At 42.3% G+C, this 16,757-nt stretch overlaps 1 protein-coding gene across 1 annotated transcript in view; it reads right to left on the reverse strand.

The window, feature by feature from the left end:
* The window catches only part of BCAT1 (branched chain amino acid transaminase 1), a 111,608-nt gene that overhangs the window by 59,107 nt on the left and 35,744 nt on the right, over positions 1 to 16,757 (reverse strand). Inside the window, exon 2 of the mRNA XM_049885163.1 lies at positions 9,214 to 9,285. Within this exon, the coding sequence (XP_049741120.1) occupies positions 9,214 to 9,285 (72 nt within the window). The remainder of the gene's footprint in view (positions 1 to 9,213; positions 9,286 to 16,757) is intronic.

The raw sequence follows: 16,757 nt of genomic DNA on the forward strand, positions 1-16,757 counted from the left end.
TTTTCTGAAAACCTGTTTTTATAAATAAATTTTTACTGGTACACAGATAAGCTCATTCTTTTATCTAAACTAGCAGCATAGTGGACTAGTTATATCTCAGACTTGATGGCTCGCAAGCCTAATTGGCCCTTTAAGAAAATTTGCTGATCTCTGCTCTAAACTATTTAGACAAGAACTTTAACTGATTATTCAAGATTAAATCCTCTACTCTAGAATAGTGCCTGGAACACATAATAAGAAAGGTTTTCTCAAATCATGAAAATTAACATTTGGCTGATTTCAGGCGTACCTCCTAACGAATGCAGATTTGCCCGCTGCAGAATGGCCAGGATTTTATTTAAAGTGAGTGAAATTCTAACACAAACTTTTTATTATGAGTGGTTTCAAACTATTCTTACACATTGAAGCGTTTGTGATTTTGCTTTAGTTTTTTTTTTTAGTGGGTTGGGGTGCAGGTAGGTCCTGGGCACAGACAGGTGTCCATTATCAATATAGGAAGACAAACTTCATGCAAATCTTCTTCTAATAGAATATATACAACTCTACTTCAATGACAATCTGCATAAAAAACAACTGTAGGGTGATTCTTTTAGTTAATTCCCATGCTTTATAACTCATGTGAAGGAGCTCTGGTGGCACAGTGCTTAAGTGTTTGGCTGCTAACAGAAAGGTTAGTGGTTTGAATCCACCAGCTGCTCCATAAGAGAAAGATGTGGCAGTTTGCTTCTGTGAAGGTTACATCCTTGGAAACCCCATGGGGCAGTTCTACTCTGTCCTGTAGGGTCACTATGAGTTGGAATCAACTCGACTGCACTGGGTTATAATTTTTGTAAAACATATTGAAGGCAGAGCTTTGTTTTCACATTATTTACCTTTATTATTATTATTTTCTTCCCTATCTCCTTTACTATTCTTAGTATTTTGCCTTTTTATTCATTCAACAAACATTGATGGGACCAGCACCGTGGCTGAGATGCTGCACTAAGTCAGCACAGGTGACAACAAATTGCACTTGGCCCAGCCCCTCCTTCTCACACAAGCTCACTGTCAGCCCTGGACAGGCAGTAGCCGCTGACAGCAAGTCTTATTCATTCATTCAACCTTGTATTTTTTGAGCTACTCTGTCCTTGTACTTTATAAGCCCAGAGGAAAATCAAGGAACAAAATAAGTCAAATCCTTACTCTGCCAGTGAGGGAAACAGTATAAAGAAATAATCAGATATACATCATGAGGTGATCAGTGCTATGAAGAAAAGCAAAGCAGCTTACGAGGATAGAATGGGAGACAGGATGCTTATTCTAGACAAAGGCGTTAGGGAAGGTGACATCTGAGCAGAAACTTGAATGAAGACAGGGGGTAGGCCACATAGATAATTAAACCTGTTGCCTTCCAGTCAATTCAGGCTCATGGCGACCCCACGTGTTGAAGAATATAACTGAACTCCACCGGGTTTTCATGGCTGTGACCCTTTGGACAAAGATCGCCAAGTCTTTCTTCCAAAGCACCTCTGGACAGTAGCGCTTAACCATTTGTGCTTCCAGGGATGCCACAGATATCTAGGGGCAAAGTATTTCAGGCAGAGGAAACAAGTGCAAAGGCCCTGATGTGGGAAAATGTTTGGTATGTTCAAGAAACAGCAAGGAGAGCCCAGTAGAGCTGGAACGCAGGAACTGTGAGGGAAAGTGGAGTGGTAGGAGATAAAGTCAGAGCAGTACCTCAGCTGCTGGAATAAGGGAAAGGGATGGGTCAAGATAACCAGTTACACAGGGTCTCCATTGCCTAAACCAAACCAAACCCACTGCCACTGAGTCGGTTTTAACTCACAGTGACCCTATAGGACAGAGTAGAACTGCCCACATAGGGTATCCAAGGCTGCAAATCTTTACAGAAGCAGACTGCCACATCTTTCTCCCATGAAGAGGCTGGTGGGTTCGAACCCCCAACCTTCTGGTTAGCAGCTGAGTGCTTAACCACTGTACTACCAGGGCTCCATTTTATACTAACCAATATTCCAGTTCTCTGTGAGCCCTGGCTCTGTGCAAGTAAGATTGGATCCCAACTTCCTTATTTCCCTAGGAATCTTTGCAATAGGCAACTAGCAATTAAGTAACCCTATTTATTCTCTCTATTCCAGGCAATTCGAACGAGCCATTGAGGATAATACTAGATGCTTGGATATCACGCTTTTAATTTTTTGCTGTTTTAAAATTATGCAAGAGAAAAGAAGGAAGTGGGAGGATAGTTTAACTGGTGTCAAAATACAAGAATCTGTGTAATGTTAGGTTTTCTCCTTAAGTCTCTACACTTCTCTCTCCACATCAGTAATTCTCATCCCTGGCTACACAATGGATTCCACTGTGGGGCTTTTAATCTAGACCCCTGTCATGGGTTGAATTATGTCCCCCCAAAAATGTGTATACCACCTTAGTCAGACCTTGATTCCCAGGATTGTGTGGCTGTCTTCCATTTTGTGATTGTAATTTTATGTTAAGTGGGTTAGGGTGGAATTGTAACACCATCCTTACTGAGGTCACCTGTCTGATCCAAGGTAAAGGGAGTTTACCTGGGGTGTGGCCTGCACCACCTTTTATCTCTCAAGAGATAAAGGAAAAGGGAAGCAAGCAAAGAGCTGGGGACCTCATACCACCAAGAAACCAGTGCCAGGAGCAGACCACATCCTTTGGACTTGGGGTTTCTGCGTGAAGTTCCTAGTCCGCTGGAAGGTTGATGAGAAGGCCGACAGAGAGGGAAAGCCTTCTCCTAGAGCTGACACCCTGAAGTTGGACTTGTAGCCTACTAGACCATGAGAAAATAAATTTTTCTTTGTTAAAGCCATCCACTTGTTGTATTTCTGTTATAGCAGCACTAGATGACTAACACAACCCCATTCCAGAACAAGTGAACCAGAGCCTCAGAGAGGTGGCACAGGGCATCGTAATTTTGTTTTTTAACTTTCCCAGGTGACTCTACTGCATAATCAGGGCTAAGAATCCCACCACACTGTCTCACTGAAAGATCTCATCAACTTGAAGAGCACTTGGTTGGTTTGAAATGCTGGCTGCTCAGTTGATCCACCTGGGAAAATTCTTTTTCAATATCAGTGCCCAAGCCCTACCCAAGACCTGTGAAAGAGAATCTCAGGAGCAGAGCTCATGTCAGTGTATGTTTAAAGCTCTCCAGGTGATTCCAAGGCAGGCTTGAAAACCACTGACTTAAGATGATTCAAATCTCTGATTTATAAACTCTTACCTAAAGCCATGTACTCTTTTACAGTCATATAACTCTGGTTATCACAAACGGACAGCCCTGGTGGCAGAGTGATTAAGAGCTCAGTTACTAATCAAAAGGCTGACAGTTCAATCTACCACCCGCTCCTTGGTAACACTATGGGCAGTCCTACTGTTTTATAGGGTCGTCATGAGTTGGAATTGAGTCTATAGCAATAGTTTTATCTCAAATTGAACAAATTTAAAATGGAACGCCCAAAGTTTCCTCTAAAACTGGGTCCCCATTTTTTCAGGGGCCCCCATTTCTGGCATTAATGTTTGCAGGGTAGTGCTATTCAGCTACATGCACTCATTCCTAATGGAATCAGCTTTGCTCTTCCCCAAAGCATGCTGGGGATGAACTTGGGATGAACTCGGGCTAAGGTACAAGGCCGAGGAATGCCTTAGTAACAGGAAGGAAAACATCTGAGCCTAGACATGAACTCCCTGGGAACACTGACTGTCCAAGGATGCAGGAGAAAAAGAATGAGCCTTGGTCCCAGCTGGAATGGTATACAAGCTTGTGTCCCTTGCTAGGTGGTTGCAGAACGCTAAACTGGTCCAGCTGTCACCCTGGGCCAGCCATGGTCCTGTAAGTAAGCTTCCCAAATAAACCATACATATGTCATGATTGCTGGTTCCGGGGTCTTTCTTTGGTCTCTTGGAGATGCAGCTGACCTTAGGTTCAGGTGCCACTGGGTTGTTAACCAACAATGTTAAAATCTACTCCTTTACTTCTTAACTTGAAATTTATTTAATAAGAGTAATACATGTTTAAGGGGTACTGAGTTTCTGTTTGGAGTAGTGAAAAACTTTTGGGAATGGTGGTGGTTGCACAACATGGTGAATGTAATTAATGTCACTAAATTGTACACTTAAAAACGATTAAGATGGCAAATTTTTTGTCATATTTTACCAAAAATCAAAAAAAATTTTTTTTTTAATGAGTCCTTGAATGGTGCAAACGATTAAGTGCTTAACTACTAGCTAAAAGGTTGGCAGTTCGAACTCACCCAGAGGTGCCTCAGAAGAAAGGCCTGGCAATCTTCTTCTGAAAACCCTATGCAGCAGTTCTATTCTGCACACATGGGGCTGTCATGAGTCAAAATTGACTCCAAGGCAACTAACGACAATGCATGTTTATTACTTTATTTATAAATTATACCATAAAGGGGGGGGGGAAACTACTACCCTGGCCACCACGTCCACACTTCCCAGAGATGATCTCTGTTAACAAATTCTTTGTGTATTTTCCCTATTTTTTCTCAGAATTTTTATTCCTTTCAAGGTCATTTATCATTCTCACAACATTCTCACAATCCTGTTTCTCGTTCATCAGCCACTCAATTAAGACACACGTACTTTCAAAAAGTATTTCTCTAATAAATCTGTTTTCATCAATTTATACTGCCCCCCAATAGCAACTATCGTGTATCTCGTCCCTAAAATCCCTCATGAGTGTAGTCACATGCTTGATCATGACCCTCAGTGTTGTTGTTTGCCACCAAGTCAATTCCAACTTACAGCAATCCTCAGTACCTATGGACACTCAAATGTCTACAGATTCAAGTCCAAATATTTCAGCCCAACAAAGATCCCAAGGGTGACACTAACTTCCTTTTTCAAGTCTACTTTTCACTAATACTCTGCATAAACTTTTCACTTATCATTTAGCAATGACTTCAGCTGGAATAAATAAAACACAAATAGATGCTTGTTTTCTTAAAAAGTTAAGTCTGGAGGAAGCAGTTCTGCCCGCAGCATCCTATAACATCAAGGGTTTCTGATTTTCTTGGTCTTCAACTCAGGGTCAAAAGAAGGCTGCTACAATCCTAGCTTCAGCTTTCATTCAAGGCAAAAGAAAAGAGGAGGAAGGCTGTACCAGACATTTCTGTTTCCTTTGACCACAAAAGAAAATGTTCCCAAAAATGTATCACATGAATATCTCTAGCTGCAAGGGAGGCTGGAAATGCAAGTATGTTCCCTGGGGCTAGGCATAGCCATGCAAAAGAAATCAGGGTTCTGTTAACAAGGAATATGGATGGGAGCTATATATTGAGTACACATTAAACCAGTGCTGGAACACTTAGCGGAAACCCTGGTGGTGTAGTGGTTAAAAGCTATGCCTGTAACTAAAGGGTAGGCAGTTCAAACCTACAAGGCACTCTTTGGAAACCCTATGGGGCAGCTCTACTCTGTCCTATAGGGTCCTAATGAGTCAGAATAGACTCAGTGGCAATGGGTTTGTTTTTTGCTGTTGTTTTGGTCTGGAACATTTACCAGTCCTTAAATATTCTTGTCTACGTGCCTTTGTCTAACATGGAAGAAAAGAGAGATGGAAGGAGTACAACTTGGCTACAGACACCTTCTCAGCCTTTTTTCTCCCTGCCTTTTCCTCCACTTATAACACTGGACATCTGTAGTTAGTTAACCATTTACTCTGAAATGGGGATGCCCATAGAAGGGAAGTGCAACATGGCTGAAAGCCCCTGAGGACTGTATCAAACAGCATTCAGACAACATATTTTGCTCACTACTCTGGAGTACATTTGCACTTCTCTGCATTTGCCACGACATTAAAAAAAATTTTTTTTAAGTGAGCTCTGTATTACAGCTGTACCAGAAATTTAATAACTTTGTTCTATAAGTTCCTGTGCATTTTTCCGACTCCATTTAGACTTAGATGCTATATTCTTTATCTTTTCGAGGTACTCTTTCAAAATCAAATAAAGTATGAAAGAGAGAATTGTAGATTTTTGGTTTCCCATTGTGTAGAGAAAGTTTCTTTCAATGGAAAGACCATTGAAAGAAATCGACCGCTGAACTCTTTCAAACAAAGGAGGCTCCCAGGTCTACAGAAAGATTCGCTAGGATATAAAATTATGGCATTTCATTGCTGGATCCTGTTAGGAAACTGTATCCCCACTTTTAATGAGAGCACATCAGTATCCCCACTTTTAATGAGAGCACATCAAATCAGGGGTGGGGCTTTAGGGTTGAAGAATGGGGTAGTAGGAGAGTGGGATAGGATAGTGGGAAAGAAGGATCAATATGAAAAGTACCCAGAAGGCAATATGAATGTTAAAAATAAATGTAGATTAAGAAAGAGATAGAAAATGGTGGTCCTATAAAATCTACCGTTTCTCCTCCCAAAAGTATAAGTTTCATTTTCATTTGCCTCATCACATAAAAATCAAATTAAATCGAATTGCCATCAAGTCAATTCCAACTCATGGTGACCTATGTGTTACAGAGTGAACCACTCCTTAGGGCTTTCTTGGCTATAATCTTATTTTTTTCATTGTACTTTGAAGGTTTATAGAACAAACTAGCTTCTCGTTAAATGGTTAGTACGCATATTGTTTTATGACATTGGTTAACAACCCCAAGACGTGTCAACACTCTCCCTTCTCAACCTTGGGTTCCCTATTACCAGCTTTCTTGTTGCCTCCTGCCTTCTAGTCCTCGCCCCTGGTCTGGTGTGCACCTTTAGTCTCATTTTGTTTTATGGGCCTGTCTAATCTTTTGCTGTGACTTCATTACTGAGGGTGTCCAGGGGCCGTACTCTTGGGGTTTCTCTAGTCTTTGTCAGGCCAGTAAGTCTGGTCTTTTTTTGTGAGTTAGAATTTTGTTCTACATTTTCCTCCAGCTCTGTCTGGGGCCCTCTATTGTGATCCCTGTCAGAGCAGTCAGTGACGATAGCTGGGCACCATCTATTTATACTGGACTCAATCTGGTGGAGGCCGTGGTAGTTGTGGTCCATTAGACCTCTAGACTAATCTTTCCCTGTATCCTTAGTTTTCTTCATTCTCCCTTGCTCCCAAAGGGGTGAGACCAGTAGAGAATCATAGATGGCCGCTCACAGGCTTTTAAGACCCCAGATGCTACTCACCAAACTAGACTGTAGAACATTTGCTTTATAAACTATGTTATGCCAATTGAGCTAAATGTTTCCCGAGACCATGGTCCCCACATTCCTCAACTTGGCTGTAATGGAAGCAGATTGCCAGGCATTTCTTTCTGCACTGTTGTGTGTGTTCCAACCACCAACCTTTAGATTAGTGGAGTACAAACCATTTGCACAACCAGGGACCTTGCCTCAATCACATATGAGCTATGAATACACCCACCATTATGTTGATATGTAAATACATGAATGTAGAAAGTCAACAGATACTTCCTTTAACTAAAACCTAATATATAGAAATCTAAATTAAACAAGAGATTATTTATATTATGAATGAATTCTTCACTTTGCAAAGGATTTTTCTATGCACAAAGAAAGGTCTTCCCTGCAGTTGTTATGAGTTAAGTTTAATCAGGAAATTTTTATTTAACTACATCCTTTAAAAAGGAATTTACTATTTAAAATGAGCCTTGTTTTTGTCATTAGTAGCCATTGAGTTGATTGATTATATTACAGAGACTAGAACTGCTCCATAGCACTTTCAAGGCTTTGACCTTTTGGAAGCAGATCGCCAGGTCTGTCTTTCAAGGCACCTTTGGGTGGGTTCAAACCACCAACCTTTTGACTAGTAATCAAGCACTTTAACCTGTTGCTGTCGAGTCAATTCCAACTCATAGCGATCCGATAGGGCAGAGCAGAACTGTCCCATAGGGTTTCCAGGGAACGGCTGGTGGATTTGAACTGCCAATCTTTCAGTTAGGAGACGAACTCTTAACCACTGAGCCACCAGGGCTCCAAGAGATTAGCAAATAGGAGTCCCTTTCATCTCATGCTTTCAAGGACCTGTATCTCAATATCTTAATTCCCCAAATTTACGAAGAGCTTAATTTTCATTGAATGGCAGAATAGATTATAGAGTTACGGAAGATGTTATCTTTGGGGGACAGGGAATGACACTGACAAATAAAACTCACAAACTCACTTTAGCAAAGGAATGGCTATATACTATTTTATTTTGGTTTTTAAAAGGTCCTTTTAGCAAAGACCTTGTCTTAAATTTATTTCTGTATTTCTAATGGCAAACACAGCCCCTGCTGCGTGTGTGCGTGAAATTGATGAGTCAAGTTTCACTCCTTCTCTGAACCCTGCCAGGATGTGAGATCATTAGGACACTCTGTGCTATTGATGATAAATGACAGTGACTGAAATGGGCGCGGGGGGAGGGTAGAGGGGAGGCATCAAGATGAGAAGAAATAACCTCCATGGTTGGAGGAGTAGTGGTGATAACGATTTATAAAGGAAATAATAATATATTTTATATTTGCTCTTTTATGATTTTCAAAATACTTTATAGGAGTCTTACTGCATTTGCTCCTCAAAATTTCCCTGTAAAGTAGGAGATTTAATACATAAACCCCATAATTCAGAGAGAAAAGGAAATGCCCTACTCTTACGGTAAAATGTCATGTGCTGTTTAAAGGGAAAAATCACCAGGTTAAATTGTTTCCACAGATAAGAATGAGGGGTTATACTTATGCAACCAGATAAACATCTGGCTTAATTTTCACTAGCTGAAAATCTTCAAAGAAAATTTTAAGATTCAGGAAATAAAATAATCATTTAACTGCCAGGTAAATTTAGGTATGATGAATGTGTTCTCACTCCCCAAATAATTTCACCCCCCCAACAAAAAAACCGAACCCACAGCCAACCTAGTGGATTCTGACTCTTAGTGACCCTGTAGGATTTCCAAGGCAGTAAATCTCTGTGGAAGCAGACTGCCACGTCTTTCTCTCACGGAGAGCCTGGTAGTTTCGAACCACTGGATCTTTCGGTTAGCAGTCGATCGCTGTAACAACTTTGTCAACAGGACTCTTACCCAACCCCCCCCCCCCAAAGGGATTTAAAACGCATGGCAGCATTTCTAAACAATTGTATAAGCCACAAGGTAAAAATTCTCCCCCCAGGACCCAAGAACAACAAATGGATTTACTCAGCTGAATGTGTTTCAGACACTTAAGCTTTGGCAAACAACTTACCTTAAAAGTCTCCACCGCCACTTTAGACCCTCCTTCTCCCGTACATTCTGCAGAGCATCCATGATTGCAGTCCTTAAAGAAGAAATAAACCTCCATTAAGTAAAACCTGGTGGGAAAATGGGGCTTGGGGTAATGATATGACTCACCATTACAGGTGTGCTCTGCTCAGGTACTCAAGCAAACAGGAAAAGGACAGCAGGAGGATCAGGAGGCTTTGACAATCAAACAACAGTCAGGAGCCCCACACAAGAGCGTTCTGCAAGTGTTGCCCTGCACTTTCTACCCTGTCCGAGGTGGTGGCTTTTTGTCCTCCTCCACTGGCTTAGAGCAGACTGGTTAATTTCCAGGTTAGCCCTACAGAGCCAGAGTTCACCAGCAAAGAACAAAAAGACAGTTGTTTCACTTATATCCGAGTAAATAGTCTAGGGTTTTAAGCCATTTATAGAAAAATCTCCCGGGCGCGCTCAGCCTCGTGGTCTTGTCAATCACTGGTGCACAATGGCAAGCTTGGAAAAAGGATGGGGACGAGTGTGAACCATTTTCTCCATAGGCAGGGTCCTGCGATTCAGGCGCATCGACATCAAATTCCACTCTTTAAGTACACAAGGCATAACTTGGTGAATTAGGGAGTTATTTCAAAGATAGTGAAGGACACAATGACACAATGGAATGGGGACGAATTGGGGAACGGTGCAGACATTAAAAAAAAAAAAAAAAAAAAAACCCTAGTCGGCTAAACAACTACAGGAGGAAGGGAAGAAAGGCAACCAAGAAGGCAGAAGGCTGCAGTCAAAATATTTTGAGGTGGCGAAGGCACAGTGGATGCGGCTGTCAGTTTTGGCAGCCCAGAGATTCTGCTCCCGCCTCCTCCCTCAAAACGGCTTCCATGGCTACCCTCAGATTCCCCCGAGAGGGTCAACCCGCAGCGTGTTGCAGGCTGGGACTCTAGATTTAGGGTAGGGATGGGCGAAGAGGAGATGGAGTGGAGGCGGAACGGCGGTGGGAGGTGAAGCAGAATGGTGCAGCAAAAGGCAGCAAGGCACATGGCCGTGCCCGCAGGCTTTGAATGCCGAGTTCCAATCCTCCCCCTCCCGCAAACGCCCACGGTTGGGGTACCTGGTGGGCCGGGGCTGTGGCGGCGTCAGGCGGGCTGGCCATGGGGAAGCTCGGGGCGCGCGGGGCTGCAGAGAGCCGTGCAGGCAACACGCTGCGCGTAGCTGGACGCGAAAGCCAGAGCCCGCGCGGCACGGGATGCCACAGCCCGGGGCCCGGCGACAGAGCCAGGCGCAGGGAACGACGGATCCCCTCCAACATCCCTGGGGGAGGAGCCTCCAACGGTTTAGTCTCTCTTTTTCTTTAATCGCGAAAACCAAAGCCGTATTCCCTGCCACCGGGTTTCGTGTTGGGGCCCAAGAGAGCACGCCGCGAGACAGCGCTTTTCCAAGCGCAGGCACCTATGGAGCATCATTATTTACCAAATAACCTCCAGGTGAGCCCGGAAGCGTCCCTGAGACAAGATGAAAGAAGCCTCAGGGAAATTCTCTTACATCAGGGCAGCTTTTCCGTCGACCCCGGATCAAACCGACAAAAAAAGCAGTTTCTGCCTCCGAGAGTCTGGCAGCTTGGAATTGGTATTTGTGTATTGGCTCTTGTCCGCCACCAACTCCCCACGTGCAACCTAAAGAGGGAGAACGTGAATCCGGCTTTGTAACTCAGGGTACTGCGGGGCCACCAGGCTCACATCCTCTGAGAGCCTGTTACCCAGACCCAGCCATTCGTCGTTTTCAGGCAAAATAGGCCATAAGGAGATCCCAATTGTAGTGTTTGGGCGGTTTACAGATAGGGGCTCATGATAGCAATACTTGGTAAAAGGATTGGGAAAGTGAAATACTACTAGGCTTAGAAAGGGAAAAACAAGATTGAAATAGCTATTGTCTCCTCTGCTGTGTTTTCCCGGGGCAACATCGGCGTAAATTATGAGCCTTCTCCGCTTCCAAATTAATAGGAAGTGAGTGATAACGCTGGCTGACTTGACCTTGGAAAGGTGGAAAGGGCAGTTTATTTATGAGCGGTTAAATCCGGCTTGGTTCTAGAATTGATTTCCTACACCCCTGGAAGGCAATAGGGCTCTAATTTTATCAATTCAGGGAAAAACAAAAAAAAGAAACAAACAAACAAACAAAATCCACTCCTCCTCCCTCCCCTCTTATGCTGGGGTGGGGTCCCAAATTCCAAAGACCACAGAGCCCAGGCAGGTCACGTGGCTGAAGATCAGAGTAAAAAAAAATTTAATAGGCCATTTTTTAGGGCAGTTTTAGGTTTGTAGAAAAATTGCACAGAAAGTACAGAGACCCCATATACCATCCCCAGCAGTTTCCTCTATTATTAACATCTTGCATTCCTGTGTTAATTTGTTAGCATTGATGAACCAGATTGATACATTATTATCATGATTTACATCAGGGTTCACTCTTTGTGTTGTACAATCCTATGGATTTTGATAAATGCATAATGTCATGTGTCCACCTTTATAGTATCATACGAGTAGTTCCACTGCCCTAAAAAGGCCTGGTGGTGATGGAGAAACTTGGAAATGGATAAGGGTGATGGTTGAACAACAAGATGAAAGTAATCAATGTCACTAAACTGTAGATGGGAAGAGTGGAAATGGCAAATGTTTTGCTACATATACATTTACCATAATTTAAAAAGACAAAGTCCCTGTATTCCACTTATTCAAACCCCCCCCCAACTTTCCCTGAATTTTTGCCAGCCGCTGATCTTTTTACTGTCTCTATAGTTTTGCACTTTCTAGAATGTCATATAGTTGGAATAATAGAGCATTTTCAGATTGGCTTCTTTCACTTAGCAATACGGTTTAAGATTCCTTCATGTCTTTTCTTGGCTTGATGACTCATTCATTTTAACTGCTGAATAACAGACCTTTGTACACATGTTCCACAGTTTATGCTCTTAGTTAATGGACATGTTGGTTGCTTCCGATTTTTGGCAATTAGTAATAAACACAAAAAACCCAAACCCACTGCTGTCGAGTAGATTCCGACTCACAGTAACTGTACAGGACAGAGTAGAACTGCCCCCATAGGGTTTCCAAGGCTGTGATCTTTACAGAAGCAGACTGCCACACCTTTCTCCAGAAGAGGGGCTGGTAGGTTCAATCCACCAACCTTTTGTTTAGCAGCCAAGCACTTTAACCACTGTGCCACCCGGGCTATAAAGCTGCTATAAAATTTGTGTGAACATAAGTTTTCAACTCATTTGGGTAAATACCTAGGAGCTTGTTTGCTGGATCATATGGTAAGCTGTGTTTAGCTTTGTAAGAATCTGCCAAACTGTCTTCCAAAGTGGCAATACCATTTTGTATTTCCTCCACCCCCGAAAAAAACAAGCAAACCAAAAATGTGCAGGCTAAGTCAACACTAGGGTTGCCAGTTTTTGACCCTTGCCCATGGTTTAAGAGTAAAAAAAATGTTGGTGGAAGCGTTATAAACACTTTTTTTAATTGAAAGTCTAGAATGTCTACACTACACATTCGTTCAAAGCCTGTTGTTTTTTCCAGTGTAGACAATACACAATCCCATTTTCTTGCTATTTTGAAAGGTCTCTGGGTGGTGTAAGTGATTTGCACTCTACTAACCTATTTTTAAAAAAAAAAACAAAAAACCTATTTTAAGTGCTACCGGTAATTGCTCCTTTTCAAATCAGTCATGAAAGAATGCTATTATTAAAGAATTACGTCAGCGCCAACCTTTCCTCCCCTTCAGCACCTAATTTCATGAAAGTGCCATCTGTATTAACTGCTTGTATTTCCTTCCCCCTTCAAGAGACTATGGAGTTCCTGGGTGGTACAAATGATTAACGTGCTTGGCTGCTAGCCAAAAGATTGGAGGTTCAAGGCCACCCAGAGGTATCTTGGGAGAAAGGCCTGGTGATCTATTTCCAAAAACTCAGCCATTGAAAACCTTTGGAGCATAATTCTACTCTGAAGCACATGGGATTCCCATGAATTAGATTTTTTTCTTCCAAAATGACTGTAATTTGATTCTGCCCAATTATTCCACCCAAACAAGGTGGGCTAGCCTTTATTTTACTCAACCCAGTGGTTTTGCTTCTCGTGCGTTTTTGTGGCTGCACCTATATGCTGATAACACTCAAATACATGTTCAGCCCACCTCTCTCATGAACTCCAAGTACTTAAGAGTCAAATCTGTCTCTACCATTTGTCAGGCACTGGTCTAGGTGCTGGGGATGCTTTCTGAGCATGCCCCAGTCCTGCCCCCAGATGCCCCAGAGAGAAAAATGTTAATTATGTTCAAAAGTGTTAACAAATCTCACAAACAAATGTAAAACTGCTTGTACCTATGCTACCAGAGCCTCTAGTAATGAAATGTAACCTAGTCAGAAAGGCATGGAAATTCAGAAAGTCTTAAATTATCCTTAAGAGAACTGGAGGATTAGAAAAATTAAGGGAAGAAGGGATGAGGGTGTCTTGGATGAATCCTGTTCCAGGCCAAAGGAATAGCTCTGAGGAGGGAAGAAACAGGGTGATCGCAAAAGACTATGAAATAGAGCCTGAGTGGCTGGAGTGGAGAGAAGGGGAGAGAGTTCGGTCGAAGGGGAGGTTGGGAGTATAGGTAAAGGCATACCCCAACTAGTAGTGCCTTAGAGAGTTAAATTAAAAAAAAGGGGGGGGCGCATTATTATGTCTGTCATACACATGTAAAATAAATTTTAAAAGTTTAGCTGATTTAATGAAGTAAACAGGTAGATGTTAAAACTGACTCTGCATTTACAGATCAGGAACATTGAAATGAATTTGAAAACCTGGCTTCTTTCAGGGCCAGGAACAGAAGTCAATTGAATGTCAACCTTCAGAGTTTATTTGCATGTTTACAGATTAGAATTATTTTGCATTTCTACCACTTATCGGTTATCTACACTATACAGAGTGAGAAAAATACCCCCAAAACAATAAACAATGGAAAAAAAAATGCTCCCATACAATCAGAATCAGATAACAGTAAAGGTTTGCTTTAAACGATGTATACCTTTTCGATGAAGTCCAAATTTTTCCCTACTATAGGGTGACCATATAGTTTTGTCATTCAAGGAGTGCTATCACTAAGGGACAGCAGGAGTAAACCGGACATATTAGTCACTCTACTTAGATGTCACATTAAGAAATTCTGTCTTTAAAGTGGAAACCCTGGTGGCGTAGTGGTTAAGTGCTATGGCTGCTAACAAAAAAGGTCGGCAGTTCAGGTCCACTAGGCATTCCCAGGAAACTCTATGGGGCAGTTCTACTTTGTCTTATAGGGTCACTATAAGTTGACTCGACAGCAATGCATTTGATTTTTGGTTTTGGTCTTTACAGTACACAATACTGGGGAAGTCAGCACAACTTGACCAAGGCAAGATCATGGAAGCTTCATAGACATATACAAACTCCCTGAGGGACCTAATTACTGGGCTAAGGGCTGGGGACAATGGTCTGGGGAACATCTAGCTCAATAGGCTTAACATAGTTTATAAAGAAAATGTTCTAAATCCTACTTTGGTGAGTAGCTTCTGGGATCTTAAAAGCCTGTTGCAGCCATCTAAGGTACTCCAATGATCTCACCCCATCTGGAGCAAGGGATAATGAAGAAAACCAAAGACACAAGGGAACGATTAGTCCAAAGGACTAATGGACCACAACTACTACAGCCTCCACCAGACTGAGTCCAGCACAAATAGATGGTGCCCAGGTACCACCCCAACTGCTCTGACAGGGATCACAATAGAGGGTCCCAGACAGAGCTTGAGGAAAATGTAGAACAAAATTCTAACTCACACAAAAAAACCAGACTTACTGGTCTGACAGAGACTGGAAAAACCCTGAGAGTATGGCCCCCCGACACCCTTTTAGCTCACTGAGGAAGTCACTCCTGAGATTCACCCTTCAGCCAAAGATTAGGCAAGCCCATAAAACAAAATGAGACTAAATGGGCATGCCAGCCTAGGGGCAAGGACAAGAAGTCAGTAGAGGATAGGAAAGCTGGTAATGGGGAACCCAAGGTTGAGAAGGTGAGAGTATTGACATGTCGTGGTGTTGGCAACCAGTGTCACAAAACTATATGTGTATTAATTGTTTAATGAGAAACTAATTTGCTCTGGCAAATCTTCATCTAAAGCACAATTAAAAAAAAATTCTGCCTTTAACATTTGTGCCTTCTAGGTTCCCCATGTAGCAACACTTACACACCCAGCAAAGGCACGGGGTAGAAAACGTCCCTAAAAAACTAAATCTGAAGTTCTAAACCATTTTGAGCGCTGGACTGCTGATTTAGGAAATAACACTGGAGTGGTAATTCCCTGTCATCCAGAAGAGAAAATGTGACCCAGCTGGAGCTGGACTCACAAGGACACATCAAAGACAGTAGCTAAAATAATCTTGGAAAATATCTTTTAAGGAACCTTTCACATAAACCAATTAAACACAGAAGACTTACCACTCTTATCTTTTTCTATTAGCATTTGTTGTTGTTGTTGTTGTTAGGTGCCCTACTTTGTTTTTGTTGTGAGGTGTTCCCACTCATAGCAACCCTATGTACCATAGAATGAAACACTGCCTGGTCCTGTGCCATCCTTATAATCCTTGTTATGCTTGAGCCCATTGTTGCAGCCACTGCGTCAATCCATCTCCTTGAAGGCCTTTGTCTTTTTCACCAACCCTCTACCAAGCATGATGTCCTTCTCCAGGGACTGATCCCTCCTGACAACATGTCCAAAGTATGTAAGATGCAGTCTTGCCATCCTTGCTTCTAAGGAACATTCTGGTTGTACTTCTTCCAAGACAGATTTGTTCATTCTTTTGGCAAGCCATGGTATACTCAGTATTCTTTACCAAAGGTGTCAATTCTTCGGTCTTCCTTATTCATTGCCCAGCTTTCCCATGCATATGATGCAATTGAAAATACCATGGCTTGGGTCAGGTGCACCTTAGTCTTCAAGGTGGCATCTTTGCTTTTCAACACTTTAAAGAGGTCCTTTCCAGCAGATTTGCCCAATGCAATCGGTCTTTTGATTTCTTGACTGCTGCTTCCATGGGTGTTGATTGTGGATCCAAGTAAAATGAAATCCTTGACAACTTCAATCTTTTCTCCGTTTATCATGATGTTCCTCACTGGTCCAGTTGAGAGGATTTTTGTTTTCTTTATGTTGAGGTGCAATCCATACTGAAGGCTGTGGTCTTTGATCTTCATTAGGAAGTGCTTCAAGTCCTCTGCACTTTCAGCAAGCAATGTTGTGTCATCTGCATAACGCAGTTTGTTAATGAGTCTTCCTCTAATCCTAATGCCCCATTCTTCTGCTTATAGTCCAGTTTCTCAGATTATTTGCTCAGCATACAGATTGACTAGGTACGGTGAAATTACACAACCCTGATGCACAACTTTCCTGACTTTAAACCAGGCAGTACCTCCTTGTTCTGTCTGAACTGCCTCTTGATCTGTGTACAGGTTCCTCATGAGCACAATTAAGTG

This window comes from Elephas maximus, chromosome 4 (genome assembly GCF_024166365.1).
Source record: "Elephas maximus indicus isolate mEleMax1 chromosome 4, mEleMax1 primary haplotype, whole genome shotgun sequence".
NCBI lineage: Eukaryota > Metazoa > Chordata > Mammalia > Proboscidea > Elephantidae > Elephas > Elephas maximus.